This window comes from Dipteris shenzhenensis, chromosome 29, assembly GCF_047967505.1.
Source record: "Dipteris shenzhenensis isolate YYH24624 ecotype China chromosome 29, Dip_SZ_1.0, whole genome shotgun sequence".
In the NCBI taxonomy this organism is placed as follows: Eukaryota; Viridiplantae; Streptophyta; class Polypodiopsida; order Gleicheniales; family Dipteridaceae; genus Dipteris; species Dipteris shenzhenensis.
In genome coordinates this window covers 31,303,184-31,323,540 of record NC_141624.1, presented here as the reverse complement: position 1 = coordinate 31,323,540, position 20,357 = coordinate 31,303,184, and the positions used below count along the sequence as shown (strand labels likewise).

The window sequence follows — 20,357 nt, the reverse complement described above, 5'->3', positions numbered from 1 at the left end:
CATTTCTGATGCATCTCAGCCTTCTTGTCAGCCCTTCTATATGCATCTAACGCAGCATTGAAAATGGTTCTATGCCTGAATTCCGCATTTGCAGCAGGACCTTTTCTACTTTCCGCAAAACTCCTTTCTTTCCAAAGGCATCTATTAAAGAGCAGAAGGTATGAGTGTCTTCCTTCACTCCCATAGATCGCATCTCACGATAGGCAGTAGGCCTGCTTTACCATAGGCGTGAATGAGAATATTATACGTTATGGTATCACCCCTATAGTAGTATGTACGCATGAAATCAAGTACAGTCTCCATCTTCTCATATTGACACTCGATTGCGTATGCTTGTATAAGGGTGTTGAATGTGATAACATCAGGTCGACATCCAAAGCTTTGCAGCTTCATGTACCATTGCTCCATTGCTCTGATATTCCCTGCCCTTGAAAATTTTCGTAGGATAGCATTCTGGGTCCTACAATCGCAAAAAAATCCATGCTTTCCATCGAGGCGCCGGGCCTTTTGGAGGTCGGGAACTTGGCACGCTCTACTAAATGAACGACACCAATGCCCGACTGAGAGAAGGGTCATGCGGGATCGAAAGGGGTGCAGGGAGAGTAGGGTGTGAAAAGACAAGCGTATTTCTTTGGAGACGAAAGCAAGCGTATTTGTTTGGAAGCCTATTTCAAAAACCCAGCGTACGCGTACGTAAGAGGAGACAAGGGTCAAGTGTTTGGGCAATCATATAAAAGGGGTACATGATTCTTGCAATCTCTAAGAACTCACCACCAGTACCTTCAACGTCCTCTCTTTCGCGTCTTCAAGAATAACCCGTCTACAAGGCTCTCCAGATATGGCTGCAATTCAAGCTACCCACCTGATACTCCAATCCCCCTCGGAACAGGCTTGTGGAAACGACGCGGCACTGGTCTCCAGATTCGACAATCTAACTCGAGATTCCGCGCAAGTGCAACGCCTAGTTTTGCAAAAAATCCTGCAGCGCAATGGGGAGACGGTGTACTGGCAACAGCAGCTCAACTTGCATATGAAGGCGAACGGATCGCGGCAGCCCACGGACGGTCGTGCGCTGGAGGAGAGGTTCCGAGCAGCAGCGCCTCTGTCGACGTATCAAGATATTGAGTCTCATGTAGAGGGCATTGCTGACGGCAAAGGCTCCTCTTTACTGTGCGGTGATCCTGTGATACACCTGAACATGAGGTATGTAAGCCATTGCATTTGCAGTCCGATCTAAGAACGAATGTGACGCATGGCGTTGTTAGAGCTTCAAAGCAAGCCAGGAGATATAATTGGTGCCTAATTCATTGTGGTTGTACACTGAGTAATGCAGCTCCGGAACATCCTCAGGAAAGCCTAAAAGGTTTCCTGCCACTCAACTCACAGCCCAGCACCCTATCGACACCATGTGGCTGAGCGCGGCATTCAGAAACAGGTTCGCATCACAAACGCGTACCTCGTCTCACCAATGGATGAATTTTGTTTCTCGTAACTGGGCAACTCCGAGTTTTGACACAACACAGAATATGCCACCCTGCAAAAGCGAACTTTTACGAGAGATCCATGTGCTTCGTCCTACCTAGTATTTAAGATTGAAACACTTGTATGTGTTGGCAGGATTTACCCGATCTCAGACGGAGGAAAATGCCTGGCTTTTGTCCATGCACCCAAACGTTTCGACACAAACTGCGGGATCAAGGCAGGCGGCGTGACTGCCAACTACTTTTGGAGCGACGCGTTCAGACATAAGACCCAAAGGCGCCCTCCAATGGTCAATTTTGCGAGCCTAGACGAAGTGATCTTCGAGCCCGATGCTCAACAATCTATCTACTGTCACCTCGTTTGTGCACTGGTGCGCTCTACAGAGTTGGAATTGTGTTCATCTCTGTTCCCTTTCAGCATCATCCAGGCTTTCAAGATGTTCGAGAAAGTCTGGCCATATATCTGCGATGATATTGAGAGAGGGACCTTGAGCACACGGATCACGAGCCCAATTTTAAGAGCAGCCATGCGCGAAGTCCTATACTGGCCTAATCCACAGCTTGCCAAGTTTGTTCGGAAGGAATGTGAAAAGTCGTCTTGGTCCGGCATCGTCGAGCGATTGTGGCCAACGTTAAAGTATGTGCACTGCGTTCTAACTGGTCCGATGGCATCCTATTTGCCCTTGCTAAGATACTACTGTGGACAGTTACCATTAGTATGTGGAGACTACGGGTGCTCTGAATGTGCTTGGCTCGGCATTAACATGGACCCGAAGTCCACAGCAGAGGCTATTTCGTTCACACTGGTACCACATCTTGCATACGTGGAGTTTTTGCCTGTTACATGGAACCGCGCTGAACAGAAAAGTCTCGTTGGAATGGAGCAAGTGGAAGTGGGACAAGAGTACGAGATCATTTTGACGACGTATGCAGGTAGTATATTTGCCTGTTACACTGCATGGTAGCTTCAGCATTGCACCACTTGTGAAATTGTTTCGTAGGCACGAATTCATAATTTCAAACAATGAATCACTCATGTATGCACATACATACATGATTTTTTACATAACCAGTCCTGTATTAATCAGTTTAATATGTGTGCCAAGAATGCCTAATTCCATAACAAGGTGATGAGTGTGCATCTAGAGTGCAAATTGAACTTAAATTTGTGTTCGGCGGTGATCACAGGGCTATGTAGGCATCGAGTGGGCGACATTGTAAAGGTAACGAGGTTCTACAACACGGCTCCACAGTTTGCATACGTGGCGAGGAGGAACGGCCTCCTAAGCGTGTGCGATGACAAGACAGATGAGAAAGAGTTGCGAGAGGTGGTGGAGAAAGCAGCGGAAATACTCAAGGAAGCGGGCCTCGACCTAGTGGAGTACAGCAGCTATGCATCAAAAGGTGGAGAAGGGGAGGTAGCGGGTAAGTATGAGATATACTGGGAAGTGAAGGGGCGCGGAGGTGGAGGTGGAGAGGGCAAGCCGACTGCTGGAGAGATGTTGCACAGCAATGGATAGGGGGCTAGGGTACTTTTATAGGAAGGGCAGGATGGAGGGGATGATAGGACCATTGGAGGTGTGTGTGAGAGAGGGCACATTTGCAAGGATGGCAGAGGAGGCAATGTGCAACGGTGCCCACCTTCTACAGTACAAGACGCCCAAGAGATGGTGGTATCACCACCTCTCCTAGCTGTGCTCCGTGTCGGCACCCTCGCTCGTTTCACTAGCCCGCCCATGCCCCCACAACTTGTCGCCCCCCAACCCCACCCCTCTCATCCTCCTACCCGTGTTCTATCTTCACTCTAAGTTAACCAAGCATGTCTCACTCTTAACATCATTGAGCACTACTATTTACACTCACTATCACCAGCCACCACAGGTCGCCCCCAACTTGTTGGAGATTAATCTCACATCACGATCATCCAACAATAGGACAAGACAATGCACTCTGTGCCTCCCTATTGTAAAACCATGTTACCTTTACAATGTCACTCATGCAATACTTGCATAGCCCTGTGACCACCACGGTACAGAAATTGTGTAATTTCTTTCTCATGCTTATAAATGGTATGATCAAAGGCATTAGCTTTTTAGGGAAGCTCTAGTGTTGAAATTCTTGACACAAATAAGTGATTTGGTGTTAGAAATTATTGTTGGCACATATAAGTGACTATGTTATATAAAAAGTTGTGTTCATGTGCTAGTCTCGAACATATGAGCGATGTAGTGTTTGACATTATAGGATTAGGTTATATAAAGAATTTGTGGACTATAGCAAAACAGAAAACACCATCATTCTCTACAATAGAAGCCTCATGGGATGCACTATGAAGTAACCCCATGTATCACGTAGGTTCAAGGGGTATTTTAAAAACCACTTAACTCAAATTTTCCCCCCAATAAAAACATTCCTCTTTACTTTTGTAATAAGTGAATTTTTTCTAAAATTTAATAAAAAACCCCTGCTGTTATTGTAAACGTGTTACATTTTCTAATAAATTTGAATTGAAATACCCCTCCTTTTGAATGCACGTGGTACAATAAATTCTATGAGGTGAACTCCCCAAAGTTTAAGCACAATCTCAAGTGGTAGCATTTTGTCAAAGACTTGGTCAAATGATCCAAGAGTTGATCATTTTTTGTGCAAAGTGCAATGAATTTGTCCACCAACACCCACATAAATCTCATGAGACATTTGTTAAAAATTCTCTAGACTATTCTTTCGAAGGTATCCGGAGTGGCATTAAGCTGAAAATCATGGCATTGAATGCACTGAAGCATCTTATTCTATCATATGAAAACTTTAGGACAACATTGCACATCCTATAGACGATTACAGATCCTATTAATTAGATCTTTTTTAGTCATAAGAAGTCTCAAGTAATGCACTTTTGAATGAACACTTGGTTGCATGTATGTGTACAACAAAACTTTTATGTCATGAATAAATTCCTATCCCCAAAGAGTCTAGGATACATGCTTCACATGCAAAATAGTAGTTCCAATGTTTGATGATCACAATCAAGAAGGCAATTCCATAATATTCTAGTCTCATATTCAAGTTTGAAATTCTTAGGTTAATTTACACACCAAGTTTGTGGAATTTTTTTATCTATATACAATAAATTGCTCGAGTGTCATAGTACTTATGGCTATATGGATCCAATAGATAACATGGACAATTACTCTTATCTTGAACCAATCAAGAATGAGGTCATAGACCTTAGGTAAAGTATTCCACCATCTTTCAATATTCACTTTTGCAATCTATTTTGGAATTCGCAAACAAAATTTTATTCTTATATATACAAATTTCATAGTGAACACCTCTTTCTTGAGCTTCTGCCCTCTACTCTCAACCAGTAAATGTTACGATAATGAAGCACCAATATGTACATATAAGAATCTCGATAAAAATACGATAATAACATGCATAGGTGTCCCAAGTTTGATTAGTATACAGGTGTTATATTTACTCACATTTATAGGTGCAATTCATCACGTTCAATGATATGGATTAAAAACAATTCTTCATTAGCCGAGGGTATTTTGCTTGGGAAAAAGATGATAACTGCAGTTTGAGAGAGCTTCTTCAAAGGATGCACAAGAGAAGGCACCTTCATCTTGTAAGTGAGTTCCGGAGTAGGTAGTATCCATCATCTTCTACTTTGTTGAAAATTCTCATTCGACATGGCAAACACATAGGAAGCATCTTCAGATGAAGGAGCTATGGGGGGCGAAGTTTCCCTTGATTGTCTTTTAGGTTCAGGAGAGAGTGCTCTCTTGACATAATACTTGGTTATTTCTGCCATGCTCACAGACAAACGGAGGGCTAGATGGGATGCACACCCAAATGGAGAGAAGCAGATGGGGCACGAGAAGGACTGACAGGCTGTACGGATGTACGAAAAGACTGACAGGCTGTATTGAAAGACTGACAGGGTGTACGAAAAGACTGACATGCTGTACGGAAAGAGTGACGGTTGTACAGAAAGGCTAACAATTGCATGGAAAAACTGACATGCTGTACGGATGTACGGAAAGGTAGGCTGCAAGAAAAGGTACGGCGATGTAGGCAGGTACAGAGCTCCGTTCAAAGCTGCGCAGAGGCAAGCCAAACCTGACGTAGTTGTTTCTACTATCGTACGGAAACATTACGGTGGCCGTACAGATGTACGAATGGAGAGGCAGGCTGCATGCGATCCCTGACGAGGCTGAACAGCAGAGCTGTCGAGCTCTCACCACACTCCTCTCTCACACACACACCACACCACACCACACACGAATACACACACACTTTTGTCTTGTGAAACCAAGAAAATTATATTGTCCCCCTCCTCCCTCCACCACTTCCATCTCCACCACGCCCTCCCCCCCCCCCTTCTCCCTCCACCACCACCCTTTCTTCCCCCCTCCACACCCCCCTTCCATCTCCTCCACCCCGCCTCCACCACCACCCCTCCTCCCTCCACCCCCCCTTCCATCTTCTCCACTCCCCCTCCACCACCACCCCCTCCCCCTGCCCCCTCCTCCATCTCCCCCTCCCCCTCCACCACCACCCCCTCCCCCCCCCCCCCTCTCCTCCATCCCCCCCTCCACCACCACCCCTTTCCCCCCCCCCCCCTCTTTCTCTCTCTCTCGCTTTTCCCCCCCCTCTTTCTCTCTCTTTTCTCCTTTTCTCTCTACTACCTCCTTCTCTCTCTCTCTCTCTCTCTCTCTCTCTCTCTCTCTCTCTCTCTCTCTTTCTCTCTCTCTCTTTTCCACCTCTCTCTCCCCCGTTCCCCCCTTCTCTCTCTCTCTCTCTCTCTCTCTCTCTCTCTCTCTCTCTCTCTCTCTCTCTCTTTCCCCCCTTCTCTCTCTTTCTCTCTCTCTCTCTCTCTCTCTCTCTCTCTCTCTCTCTCTCTCTCTCTCTCTCTCTCTCTCTCTCGCTCTCTCTTTTCCCCGCTTCTCTATCTCTCTCTCTCTCTCTCTCTCTCTCTCTCTCTCTCTCTCTCTCTCTCTCTCTCTCTCTCTCTCTCTCTACCTCCTCCCTTGTCGACCGCTCCACCAACTAAACCACCCTACACATCCTATAGACGATTACAGATCCTATTAATTAGATCTTCTTTAGTCATAAGAAGTCTCAAGTAATGCACTTTTGAATGAACACTTGGTTGCATGTATGTGTACAACAAAACTTTTATGTCATGAATAAATTCCTATCCCCAAAGAGTCTAGGATACATGCTTCACATGCAAAATAGTAGTTCCAATGTTTGATGATCACAATCAAGAAGGCAATTCCATAATATTCTAGTCTCATATTCAAGTTTGGAATTCTTAGGTTAATTTACACACCAAGTTTGTGGAATTTTTTTATCTATATACAATAAATTGCTCGAGTGTCATAGTACTTGTGGCTATATGGATCCAATAGATAACATAGACAATTACTCTTATCTTGAACCAATCAAGAATGAGGTCATAGACCTTAGGTAAAGTATTCCACCATCTTTGAATATTCACTTTTGCAATCTATTTTGGAAGTCGCAAACAAAACTTTATTCTTATGTATACAAATATCATAGTGAACACCCCTTTCTTGAGCTTGTGCAGTCTACTCTCAACCAGTAAATGTTACGATAATGAAGCACCTATATTTACATATAAGAATCTCGATAAAAATACGATAATAACATGCATAGGTGTCCCAAATTTGATTAGTATACAAGTGTTATATTTACTCACATTTATAGGTGCAATTCATCACGTTCAATGATATGGATTAAAAACAATTCTTCATTAGCCAAGGGTATTTTGCCTGGGAAAAAGATGATAACTGCAGTTTGAGAGAGCTTCTTCAAAGGATGCACAAGAGAAGGCAACTTCATCTGGTAAGTGAGTTGCGGAGCAGGTAGTATCCATTCTATTCTACTTTGTTGAAAATCCTCATTTAACATGTCAAACACATAGGAAGCATCTTCAGATGAAGGAGCTATGGGGGGCGAAGTTTCCCTTGATTGTCTTTTAGGTTCAGGAGAGAGTGCTCTCTTGACATAATACTTGCTTGTTTCTGCCATGCTCACAGACAAATGGAGGGCTAGATGGGAGGCACACCCAAATGGAGAGAAGCAGACGGGGCACGAGAAGGACTGACAGGCTGTACGGATGTACGGAAAGATTGACAGGCTATACGGAAAGATGGACAGGGTGTACGGAAAGACTGACATGCTGTACGGAAAGAGTGACGGTTGCACGGAAAGGCTAATGGTTGCACGAAAAAACTGACAAGCTGTACGAATATACGGAAAGGTAGGCTGCTGCAAGAAAAGGTATGGTGATGTAGGCAGGTACAGAGCTCCGTTCAAAGTTGCGTAGAGGCAAGCCAAACTTGACGTAGTTGTTTCTACTGTCATACGGAAACAGAGTACGGTGGCCGTACAGATGTATGGATGGAGAGGCAGGCTGCATGTGATCCCTGACGAGGCTGAACAGCAGAGGTGTTGAGCTCTCATCACACTCCTCTCTCACACACACACCACACCACACCACACACGCATACACACACACTTTTTTTTTGTGAAACCAAGAAAAATATATTCTCCCCCTCCTCCCTCCACCCCTTCCATCTCCACCACCCCCTCCCCCCCCCCCCCCCACCCCCTCTTCTCCCTCCACCACCACCCTTTCTTCCCCCCCTCCCCACCCCCCCTTCCATCTCCTCCACCCTGCCTCCACCACCACCCCCTCCCCCCCTCCACACCCCCTTCCATCTCCTCCATCCCCCCTCCACCACCACCCCCCCCCCCCCCCTCCTCCATCTGCCCCTCCCCCTCCACCACCACCACCACCCCCTCCCCCCCCCCCCTCCTCCATCCCCCCCTAGTGTAGGTTACTTTAACTTAGTTAGGTTTAACTTGGATTCCTCTTGGCTATATCGATCCAATAGATGACATAGACAATTACTCTTATCTTGAACCAATCACGAATGAGGTCATAGACCTTAGGTAAAGTATTCCACCATCTTTCAATATTCACTTTTGCAATCTATTTTGGAATTCGCAAACAAAACTTTATTCTTATATATACAAATTTCATAGTGAACACCCCTTTCTTGAGCTTATGCCCTCTACTCTCAACTAGTAATTGTTACAATACTGAAGCACCAATATTTACATATAAGAATCTCGATAAAAATACGATAATAACATGCATAGGTGTCCGAAATTTGATTAGCATACACGTGTTATATATACTCACATTTATAGGTGCAATTCATCACATTCAATGATATACATTAAAACAATTACTTATGCATCAAACACAAGTATGGTTACATGGTCCTAAAAAATAAGAGAATTTTTCCCAATGATAATTATGACACTTGATCTTCTAAGAAATTCCATAATTTCACCCATCAAATGATATAACGTGCAAGGCTTGAGTCAACAACCAATCTAAAGAGGCAAAAACAAGAGCCCTCTCATAACTTATTTATGGTTTTGATTGTATGTAGACTTTTTTTATATATGTTACAAAAGAGTTATGTTTTTTGTACTAATACTCTACTTATACATGGTGTTCTTTGGGTCTTGCGTAAGAGGTTATATGTTGTGAGTGGAATTTGCTGATTAAGGGACAAAATTTGTGAAATTCAAAGAGAAGGAAGTTTGATCCACACACTAGGATACATATCTTGACATAAGCTACATGAAATGATGATTATGTAGAAATTGATTAGCTAACATCAGACATCAAGAGTAGACTTGAAAATTGTAGGGGAGTTATCACAAGATCTACCTTCTCCATTGAAAGTTGTAAGGGAGGTATCGCTAGAGGTGCCTTCCTCATTACTAACAATCAACCAATTTTACTTGAGTGGTTACATGTCACCACAGCGGAGGAGGCATTAATTCAACAAGTCACCGCAGCAAAGGAGGCATGGATGGTCTTGAAAAATCAGTATGATACCATGAATCAGATGCGGATTCAGAATCTGGAGACTCAACTCGCGAATGAGAAGTTGTCTGAGTTTGAAGCGACAGAGAAGTTCATCACCAGGGTGAAAGATCAGATGATTGCGATTGGCATCACCATCACCAGCGAGAATCTAGCACGAAGGTGCATACGGATTCTCCCACCAAAGTACGATGGTCTTGTTATGGCACTGAATACGCAAAACAGAAATCCGCCCCTCAACTTTGAGGTTTTCAGCGCGATGCTTCTGGAGGAGGAGATGCGTCAAAAGACGAGGATTGGAGAAGATTCCGCTTTCTGGATTGGATCAAAGAAAGGTAAGGGTAAGGACTCTGGTAACCCATCTGATGATAAAAAGAGAAAGAAGAAGATCAAGTGCTTCTATTGCAACAAGGCAGGGCACAAGCAGAATAAGTGCAGAATGAGCATCCCAGATGAAGTTCCTGATGCATGTATATTTATGATAAGAATAGAAGAACCACCAAACTGGTATGACAAGATATTATTTTTCCTTACTGATGGACTAATTCTAGAAACATTGAATAGGGATCAAAGAAAAAAATTAGTATTGCAAGGCAGACCTTTCCTTATCATTGCTGGAGTGTTGTACAAAAGAGGTATCGACCAGGTCATCAGAAGGTGTGCCCAAGACCATGAGCAAAAAACTGCGTTAGCAGAGGCACATGGAGGGCCAGCAGGAGGCCACTTCTCAGGTGATATCACGGGTAAGAAAATCTTGCAGGCTGGATTATGGTGGCCCACAATGTTAAAAGATGCACACAATTATGCCAAATCATGCTTGTCATGTTAAAGGGATGACCGACCAATGGATAGTGACAGAATGGCAAATCAGTCATTTATTCCATTGGGACCTTTTCAAAAGTGGGGATTGGACTTTATTGGACCAATCAAACCTGCAGCCAAATTCTTAGGTAATCAATATATTCTTGGTGCTATTGATTATTGCACTAAATGAGTTGAGGCTCTAGCATTGAGGACATGCAAAGCTAGAATAGTTGCACATTTTTTGTATCACAATAGTGTAACCAGATTTGGTGTTCCTATTGAGATTGTATTTGACAGACGAACCCATTTCATTAACAAAACCATCAGAAAAATGACCAAGATGCACATGATGCTGCACAAAAAATCCACAACATATACCCACAAGCCAATGGATTGGCTGAGAGCTACAACAAGCTCATGAAAAAGGTTTACAGCAGAATAATTGCTGATCACCCAGAGGATTGGGATCAGCATTTTAGACTCGGTGCTTTGGGCACTTTGGATAGCACACAAGGTAGCCATAGGATTGACACCTTTCAGGCTATTGTATGGTTGTGAAGTAGTGGTACCCATGGAGTTTGTTGCAGGCATAGCAATTGACAACAAACTTTCACCAGAAGACTCCATCCATGCTAGGTTGGAGCAACTTTTACAATTGGATGAAGATAGATTGGCCAGCTCCCTTGGCCAGCTCCCATATAGCTGACATTAACCAAAAAAGAAGGGTAGCCTGGAGATTCAATAGAAATATTAAATTCAAGCTTTTAAAAAACGGAGACTTGGTGTTGATGTTCAACACTAAGTTGGGCAAAATGCCAGGTAAATTCAAATTAAGGTATGATGGTCCATTCAAGGTGATTGATACATATGAGCAAGGGACATTTCTCTTGGCAGACCTACATGGAAACTCCATTGAGAAGCCAATCAATGGTTTTATACTTAAGCCTTACATTGGCCCTGATCCCACACAGGCGAAGATCAACACAATCTCACTGCAGAACCATTTTGAGGTACACAGTTATATAGTCTCTATTTCAACCTATCTGCTCACTAATGGGGTATCATGCAACTTTTCAAAGAAGCCTTCAAAGACAAATTCAGAAGCGTTTCGTGGTGACAGCTCTGAACAACATCATAGAAGCAACCGATCACATGAATAGCAACTATAATCATAGTCCAACCCGATTCTACCAACAATGCAGCAGAGACATTGCCACACTTCCATACAGTTCAAGTATAATCAAATACCCTACAATAAACAAAGGTAATTTTGCAGGTGAGAAGATGCAACAACAAGATGAAGATGCAACGAGCTTCACTCCAACAATGCTCCGATGTGTTTCAGACCAAAGTCCAACAAAACTAACTGAGAACTCTACCATAGTTCCGACAGGGACCAAACTAAGCAAATCTGACTCCGATCCACTGCACACGCGTGGCACATGTCTTTTTTGACTTTTTGGAGTACGACTGAGGTCCGCGTATTCAGTCTCGCATTCGATCCACCCACTCCAGTCCGAATTCCATCCAACTCTTGCGTCCTGTCCGACCCTACAGCCTGACTACAATTCTCCACATGAATCACAACAAAGTCCGACTATGCTCCACCTATCCGCCGCCCTCAGTCTGTCGACTCACAAAATAGACTATACTAGCCGTGCCAACCCATCAGCACCCATATGTACACAGTATCAATGATACAAATTTCGACAAGGCTGCTCACACAAACGACGCCCTCAACATGAGGAAAAGCATCATCGCCGATGCACACCTCACCGACCCCATGATGCAAACCCATATAAGCAAGGAGGGATGGGAGGTGGATTATACACCCACCCAATCGTCGCTTCATACTGCCAGTTTGGCACATGCGAGACTACTAGTGAATCTCCACACAAGCCCAATGAACGATGACTTGTGCAGTCAAGCTTCCCTTCAAATGGCTCCAAAACATAGTTTATGGGTCACAATAAAAAGTCCCTGACTCCGGCAAGAAAGAGCCCCCGAACAAGCCCAGACGAGGACAAGGCGATTGTCATCACAGAGAGTGAGGAGACAGAGTCCATGACAAACCCCCCCAACCACCACTCAACAAGCAGATTGTGACGGCTAGTTTCACCATCTTCAAAGTCTCTCTAGACCTCAACAATGGACCTCAACCAAAACCAGAAGTGGTTAAAGAAGATTGGCTTGCTTCAGTATGCAAGGCTTCCGTGGAGATCCTGGGAGGCTCCGCAAGATCCTCTCGTGCAATATGAAGCTTTCTAGAAATCGGGAGGTATGTTGAGTAACACTCTCATGGTGACACCCGAGATTATCTATGAGGTTTTTCACTTGCTTTTGATCAGGGAGGAAGTTGCATGCAACAAAGATATCGATAGTGAGATGCACAAGGAATTTGGACCGCCTGGAACGCAGAAAAATTATTTTTGTGAGTGATGTACAAGATACAAGCCGCCGCCAAAAACTGTTGTGGTATCTAGAAAGAATGTAGCTTTTGGTGAAGCCCAACACAGAGAGCCGAGATTCATATGCAGTACTCCACGTAGCAGAGAAGGGCACACGCATAAGTTGGGCTCACCTATTGCACACACGTCTCATGGGGGAGATAGCAAAGAAAGATTTGACTACATCAAATGCACATTCGAAGATTGCACCGTTCATTACAGCATTGCTTGAATTTGCAACACAAAATAAGGAAGAAGTGCCAAACGTCATTATACAATACACAGAGGATCAAAAAAACCAGAAGCATGATAGAACAATGCAAGACAACAAAGAATCTGACAAATTAAAGGCTGCAATAGTGCAAGATTTGCAAGCAGCTCAGTACTCTCAGGATGAGGCATTACAAGCAGTGTATGGTAAGTCCTTGGCAGATACACTCTGGGACACACCATTGGAAAAGGAGGAGATGCCCCCTCAGCAAATAGAACATAAATCCACCAAAAAAATCAAGCTCAATCAACGAGCTAAAGCATAGATGCCGAAGGAAGCATGGCTCACGACATGGCTTGTTTGTTGCTCAACTCACCCCCCAAGTCCTAATTTGAAAATTTGTCTCCAATCCGCAAGCTCGACTTGCAGAGGAAACTCCTGTGAAGGACAAACAGGCATTCGTAGCAAACGCAGAGGTGTCATGCATGCAAGTTGGCAATGCCCTACTCATATTCCAACATTATTTTGAACACCAACAAAACAAACAAGCTAAGCTACAGCAACAGATCCAACAGTTCCAGAAAGAAAAAGAGGCAACACAGTAATTCATGATCAAACATTATTCTGACATGCAGCAACAGCTTGCCAATGCACAGGCCAAACTTGCAGAACTTCAGGAAGAATATGCAAAGCCCACAGAGCAGCAGAGCAAACATATTGCAAAGCTGATAGCACAGGTCAAAGTACAACGAGATTGCATGCCGACTATGATAGAATGGCTCCGCGAAATGAAAGATGAATGTTTTGTCCAGCTCGACCATATGGGAACAAGTCATAATGACCTTCAAATCGAAAATCTTTTGTTAAAGCAATAGCTTCATGCACTACCACATGTAGAACAGCAACTCAAGGAAATGGCCGACGAGGTAGATGGCCTATTCCTTAGAAAATATGACTTTCTGAATTGAAGAATCAGCTGATCCGGACATCCCAAGAGTCGTGGAATACCTTGACGGGCAGAGTCTTTACTATAGCAAAAGACCATACGATGCTTTCGCATTGGCTGCATATGCCTACAAGGCCATGGCCTATGAGCTGGAGACTCTAGGGGAAAAATCAAAGGATGCCCAGAAAAAGCAGATGCCACTGGAGGACCCTCTCACAATCTTCGACACAAGGAAAGCAGGAACTTTTGCAAATTTCGATGAACCTGCAGAATTCATGATAGAAATTACTAAGCTTACAGCAGAATAGCTTGAGGAACATGCCAGCACAGAAGTCAGAACTAACCCCAACCACTCCAGTAGAACCCCAGTGAACAGCGAGAAGCAGTAGAAGCACCACCGGATACTCAAGAAAAGAAAGAAGAAATCGAAACTGCGAATCCAGTTGTCACCCGCCGAGAAACACTGATTGACCTCAATGCTTCACATATCTTCAAGATGCACTTGAAGGAGTATTTTCAGTAAAGAAGGGTTCGTGTCCTCGACTTTTTGTGAAAAAGCCTCTCCACTAGAAGTGCCAGGTGTTGAAGGTATAGCCTCCACCCACGTGGACACTGACCATGGGATAGGTTAAATACATCTTTAGTAAGAGGGAGTTATTAGGACAAGGTAGTGGGATAATTTTGTAACTGCAGGGATAGTTGTAACTGTCCCTAACAGCACTCCTTAGTGGCCTTATCCAACACGTAATTTTTTTGACTATGATTGTTACATTTTGAAACTTGTTGTTGCCTTACAACACGGACTAATCTCAGATGGCTATAAAACCTTGTATCAGCTCTTGTTGAGAGTTTGAGTTGTTGAGTTGATGTATTCTCTGGCAAAACATAATATACAAGAAGCATACTACCTTTTGTAAGATTTCCTCTCTGCCCTTTTTACATCTCCTGATAGTCTTTTGTAGTCCGATTACTTTCTGACTATACTCCCACTTCTGGCACCTTGTTGTCAGGAGTGCAGATGTATTTGTGTTTTTCATTTATTTGAAGACACGATGAACAAAGTCCAATAGACCCTCTTCGTCTCGACAAAAGGTGTCTAGTGGCATATTTTAAACATCATAATTTATATTCAAAAGGTTAGAGATGTAGAAGAGAAAGAGATAGATAGTAACGTCTAATAATGCAACCATTGCTTGTTCACCACTAATATAATTCATATCTATCTATCAAGTAAAAAATACTTAAATCGATTTATGTAGTTTAATAATCCTTATATCCAATTATCGGAATGGATATATAGCAATTATGAAATGTTATTGCTAATGATAATGGCTTGGAGTAACTCCCACACATGTGTCAAAGATGGGTTGAGGAGTAAAGATCTAAGAGTCCAAGGTATGATAGTAGTAATGTTAAAAAATGATGGCTAAAATTTACATCATAGTTCAGTACCATTGTCACACTTGTGTCAACTCATAAGACCGATCTTGAAAAAGCGATCTTGAAAAAGATCTTGAGTCAGTACCATTGTCACACTTGTGTCAACTCATAAGATGGGTTGAGGAGTAAAGATCTAAGAGTCCAAGGTATGATAGTAGTAATGTTAAAAAATGATGGCTAAAATTTACATCATAGTTCAGTACCATTGTCACACTTGTGTCAACTCATAAGACCGATCTTGAAAAAGCGTCCCACACCATTTTTCGCCACGTGGCCCCCTTCTATTTTGGTTCTTTCTCTCTCACTCACTCACACTTTCTTTTTTTAAGGGCTCTCTCTCTCTCTCTCTCTCTCACAGAGTTTGCAAATCATTCATTCCTATACACGGCCTTCCATCACAAGTTTTGGAAATTAATCATTCATTCATCTTGACAATTGTTTTCCTTTGATAGAACCAATTGAAAGCAGTGCTCACGAGTACAAGTACTCACTTGTTTCTCTACTCGTTGATAATTGTGACAGGACACTTTGTAGCATGATTTTGCAATCACAAAACTTTAAATATGTCTTTTATTTGATAAATCATGTCTTCCTTTGCAGTGATGTAGGTTGGAAACTTATTTGAATTAACATGAACTCAACACAACAATTAGCAAAATAGTAGACTATGAGTGTAAAATGTTTTGACTTAAATTTAGCAGCAAAAATACGGAACCCCCTCCTGCACATGTCGACCCTTCTCCCTCTCAAAAAGATCGGGAGAGGTGGCCTATGAGACCATGCACATCTTGGATATAATTAAATTTGTTTTTGGGAATTGCCAAGCATACCCATGGCAAGAAGGAGCAGGCCTTGAACCAGGGGTTGGAGATTTAGACATTATTTCCTTGCAGAGACTTGGGAACATGATGCATGAAGGCTGCCCTGTGCTGAAGAGTTTTGAGGTACACTCTATATAGATGCCCATAAAGAGAGAGAGAGAGAGAGAGAGAGATGGCTGTGGACACTACCTTCATTGCTTTCTGTTGGGGCTTGGTAATGGCCAGTAATTCACCCCTGCACATATGTGCTGCTACATCTGCTGTTGCTCGAAGACTGTTGGCTACTGCTACTGAGATCTGCTGAAGTTGATGCTGTGTTGCTGCTCTTGAGAGGGGTGAAGGTACTGCTGGGGTTGCTGATGGCCTGAGTCATGCTTCTGGAGGTAAAGCGAACACGGGAGGCCCTTGCTGAAGGAGGGAATCTTACAGGAGCTTCTGCTTCACTGGGAGGCTGCTCACTGGCCGATCTAGTCTGTGGCCTTCCAGATGCCAATGATGCAAGCCACGCCCTCCCCATCAAAGTCTATAGCCTTCACATCTCCTGAAGGAAAGGATGAGGAGTGGATGAAATAGGAAGGGTTGTATTGTATCTCCCTAACTATAGTTGTTTTCTATACAAACCGACCAGCAGGTTGACCTAGGGGACAGGGAAGACCTGGGACAGATCCCCTACTACATTGCAACCTGGCAAATGATACTTCTGGTCCAACCACGGCCAATCACCCTGGGCCAGGTTGGGAAGGAGCCTACTTACAGCCAGCTTTCAGATGACATTCCACCTGACGTGTGTTACCTGCATCAAATAAATGATGACATTTCATGCTCCTAGGACTGTCACAACAGATTCTTTGCAGAAAAAAAAAAAGGGGGCTGTCACAACAGAAGAGACAATCACCCTGGGCCAAGAAGAGGTTGGGAAGGAAGCTATTACAACCAGCTTTCAGATGACATTCACCTGACGTGTTAGCTGCATCAAACAAATGATGACATTTCATGCTCCCAGGACTGTCACAACAGGAGCCAGCCATGGAGGGATAGAAGACAATCAATAGGTTCCATGAGGCAGCCAAGCAAGTGGATACATGGATTGCCACAATCGAAACTGCTACTTGGCAGGCGATAGTAGATCAGCAGCTGTACATGCACAGCAAAGACATTAGTACCTGGTAGGAGCTGACAGACTTCCACAGAGCTACAAATACCAACAGGCAAGCCAGCAGCAGCAGCACAGGAAGCCGAATAGGCCATCCTGACGGGGGGACATCAACGTATGCCTCCCCTTCATTCCTCATCAGCCCACAGCAGTTTGGCCTCTTCATTAAGACCCCCCTTAGCAGACTCAGCTCACTTAGAAGGCTCTTCATTCATGCCTAACGAGGACCTCTTAGTAGTACTATAGCACTAGTGGCAATCAGTGTACCCAAGTGTACAATGCCAAGCCATTATCAATAAGCAGCAGGTAGTGAACATACATGGAAGTACTCTAATAAGTAATCCATGTGTGTATTGAGCACAATAAGTGTCTATCTTACAAGGGTATTAAAGAAATCTCCAGCAACAGATTACCTTGAAACAACAGCATAGATATTGGACCTGTTTTGCCAGCAAATATCCTCTACAGAGCCTCTCATGGGGAGGTTGATGAGATTGATTTTGGAAAAAGGCAACCTTGTGACGCCTAAGGAGCAACACATGGTACTGGAGGCCTACTTTGACACACACATAAAGGACTTGAACAGGTCCAGCATGAAGGCAGGGAAGCAGGACCAGGATTGCGACTGATTCGAGAGCACTTCTGGCCAGGGAAAGGCCTGGGCTGGAATCAGGTCGGATGAGCCTAGGCCAGTGGCAGGCTGCCATGTGACCAGACTGGGCAGTAAACTACAGCAGACCCAGTCAGATCTACAGACTGGTGGGTCGCCTATTACAGTCGGCTGCTTTTAGGGCTGGGACTCCAGCCTATAAACGGGAGCTATTCCATGGCTCAAACCATCCATTCGATGAGCAGATTTTGGGAACATTCCAGCCTGCTTCAATGTGCCCTCCCGGAGGAAGTGGCTGCGTGCAACATACAAGGAGCTCATAAGTCCTCACCATTGGCCCTCACAGCAGCAAGGAAGAAGGGATCGCTGAGGGAACTTGTGCCTCTGCAAAGGCTGCATTCAGAGCAGCAGGGAGGTCAAGGAAACATAACAAGCACTGCCTTGGAATTGGCTGTTCATAGGAGCAGCAAGGAGGGGTGATTGCAGGGCACACATACGAGGCCCACTCAAGCTCTAGAGGAGCCCTAGTGTTTTAGAAGTGCCAAGGGTAGGAGAACAGCCTTGTAGGAACAGGAGTACACATCTAGTCAGCATCCACTAATACAAGGTGGTATACTGGGCATTGTGTCCACATTGGACAGACATATACTTTGCTGGTTCTATGTCTCTCTTTTGAGCACTGTCTATTTACTGTCTGCACATCTATTGAAGTACACACTAAGGACAAGAAGTTTGGATTTGAATATACCATTATGTGAGTTCCTCCGCTCAAAAACTCTCTCTCTCTCTCTTGGGTTAGCTTCCACTGCACATACCCTCTCTTGTATTCTCTAACACAACTTAAGCCTTATGTATCCAGTTCGTCGTTGTAACCGTATTTGCATATGGGACTAATCTTAAGTTCCCCAAGTTCATAGATCTAGTAACACTTTCGTAAGATTACCTCCTTTTGTCCCTGGAAGGGAATATGCATTCATGCTGGCTTTTTTGCTAATCAGGGACGATGGCCCTTCTTCATGTGTATCTGGTCAAGCTGACCCTATTAAAAGAGGTTTAGTCTACCTTAATTGTACTAAGCTTCATTTTGTAGTTAATTTGCGAGAGGTTAAGCCTTTTAAATGTATAACAATGGGTTCCATTCCATGGCTTCCATATATTTATTGGCCCTTCACCCTCTTTCACCTCTCTCCTCCATTTTCATTCATCTTCCTCCATTTATTTCGTTGTCAAATTCTATTACTTTAGTGCAGGGAGTTAGTGGTTGTGCCACCTTGTTTTTATCCATTAGGCACCTCCATATGTTACACCAGCCAAGGAGGCGTGGACTCCAGAAGTCTGTTTATTAACTAGATCTTTTTGGGGTTGGTCACCAGCGATGATCAAGTCATATAAATAAGGTATCATGATCGTCCTCCTGTTCGCCTTTGTGAAGAGATACATGGTGGCATTCAAGGGACTATGAGAGAGACTGATCCTCAAGAAGTTGTCATCGATCTTCCAGTCCCAAGTGTTCCAAATGACAGGCTTTTGGGACTGTTCATTGATTTCTTGGTGTAGAAGGGTAGCAGGAATCCGCTAAGATCTTCCAGAGAAGTAATCTTTGAAGGTTCTAAAGAGATTCAGGAGGGACGTCTATACAGAAGCTGTGACCCTTGAGCTGTGACCCAGCGGCATAGTTACTAGGGAACGGCAACTTTTTGGGATGGGCGAGCGTGGAAGGCGTCAGATGACATGCCATCAAATGACATGCAAATATACCAAGACATGAAAACAAAATCCCTTTTTAACACTAAACTTTCCATCTCAGCTTTAAACTTTAAAAAAAACACAAATCGCTCAGAGGAAGGGGCCAAGAATAAAGACTGAGAGAAGGGCTGAGAGGAAAGGCTGAGAAGAGCGGGCTGCGAGGAGTAAGGGGCCAAGGTGCTGAGATGATTGCAAGGTAGATAGCAGGGCAGGAGTGCCAGGAGTAAGGGGCCGGCATGAGGGTACTCAGGTACATCTGGGTATGGGGTTACTTATTAGACTAGTACCACCTTGGGTGGGTAAGCACTTCACCAAATGGAGTGGGCTAGAGAGCTCAACATGTGACCCTCACGTGCAGACTATGGGCTGTAGGACTAGGGCAGCAACATGCCCTATAAGCCAGCCACAAGACAATCCATCTCTTTGGCATATATTCACAGTCCCTTGCGGAACGAGCTTGCAATGGTGCCGAACTTGAGCTACCTATGCGACAGATTCACAATACTGTACTGCTCATGCCCAAAAGAATAGGTCACTTCATGGACACGTTAAAAGAATTTACTCACTAGAATATGGTAGCATCTATACGAGCCTAGGACTTGCCCAGATCTGCAACGTTAGATCTGGAGTCATCGATGTGATCCCTTAGAACTGCTACCATGATTTTGGCTCGGAATCTGTTAACCTGCGTGTATTTATCAGCCTGGCAGCCTCTTTCCTCCATTTCTGATGCATCTCAGCCTTCTTGTCAGCCCTTCT

At 44.0% G+C, this 20,357-nt stretch overlaps 1 protein-coding gene across 1 annotated transcript; it reads left to right on the top strand.

Annotated features, from left to right (window-relative positions):
* The first annotated feature begins 838 nt into the window (after positions 1–838).
* On the top strand, positions 839–3,001 carry LOC147882708 (jasmonoyl--L-amino acid synthetase JAR1-like). The gene is made up of 4 exons (XM_087400485.1): positions 839–1,203; positions 1,334–1,435; positions 1,618–2,414; positions 2,670–3,001. Exons 1-4 carry the CDS (start codon positions 839–841, stop codon positions 2,999–3,001), a joined length of 1,596 nt encoding a protein of 531 aa, XP_087256611.1.
* Positions 3,002–20,357: the final 17,356 nt, after the last annotated feature.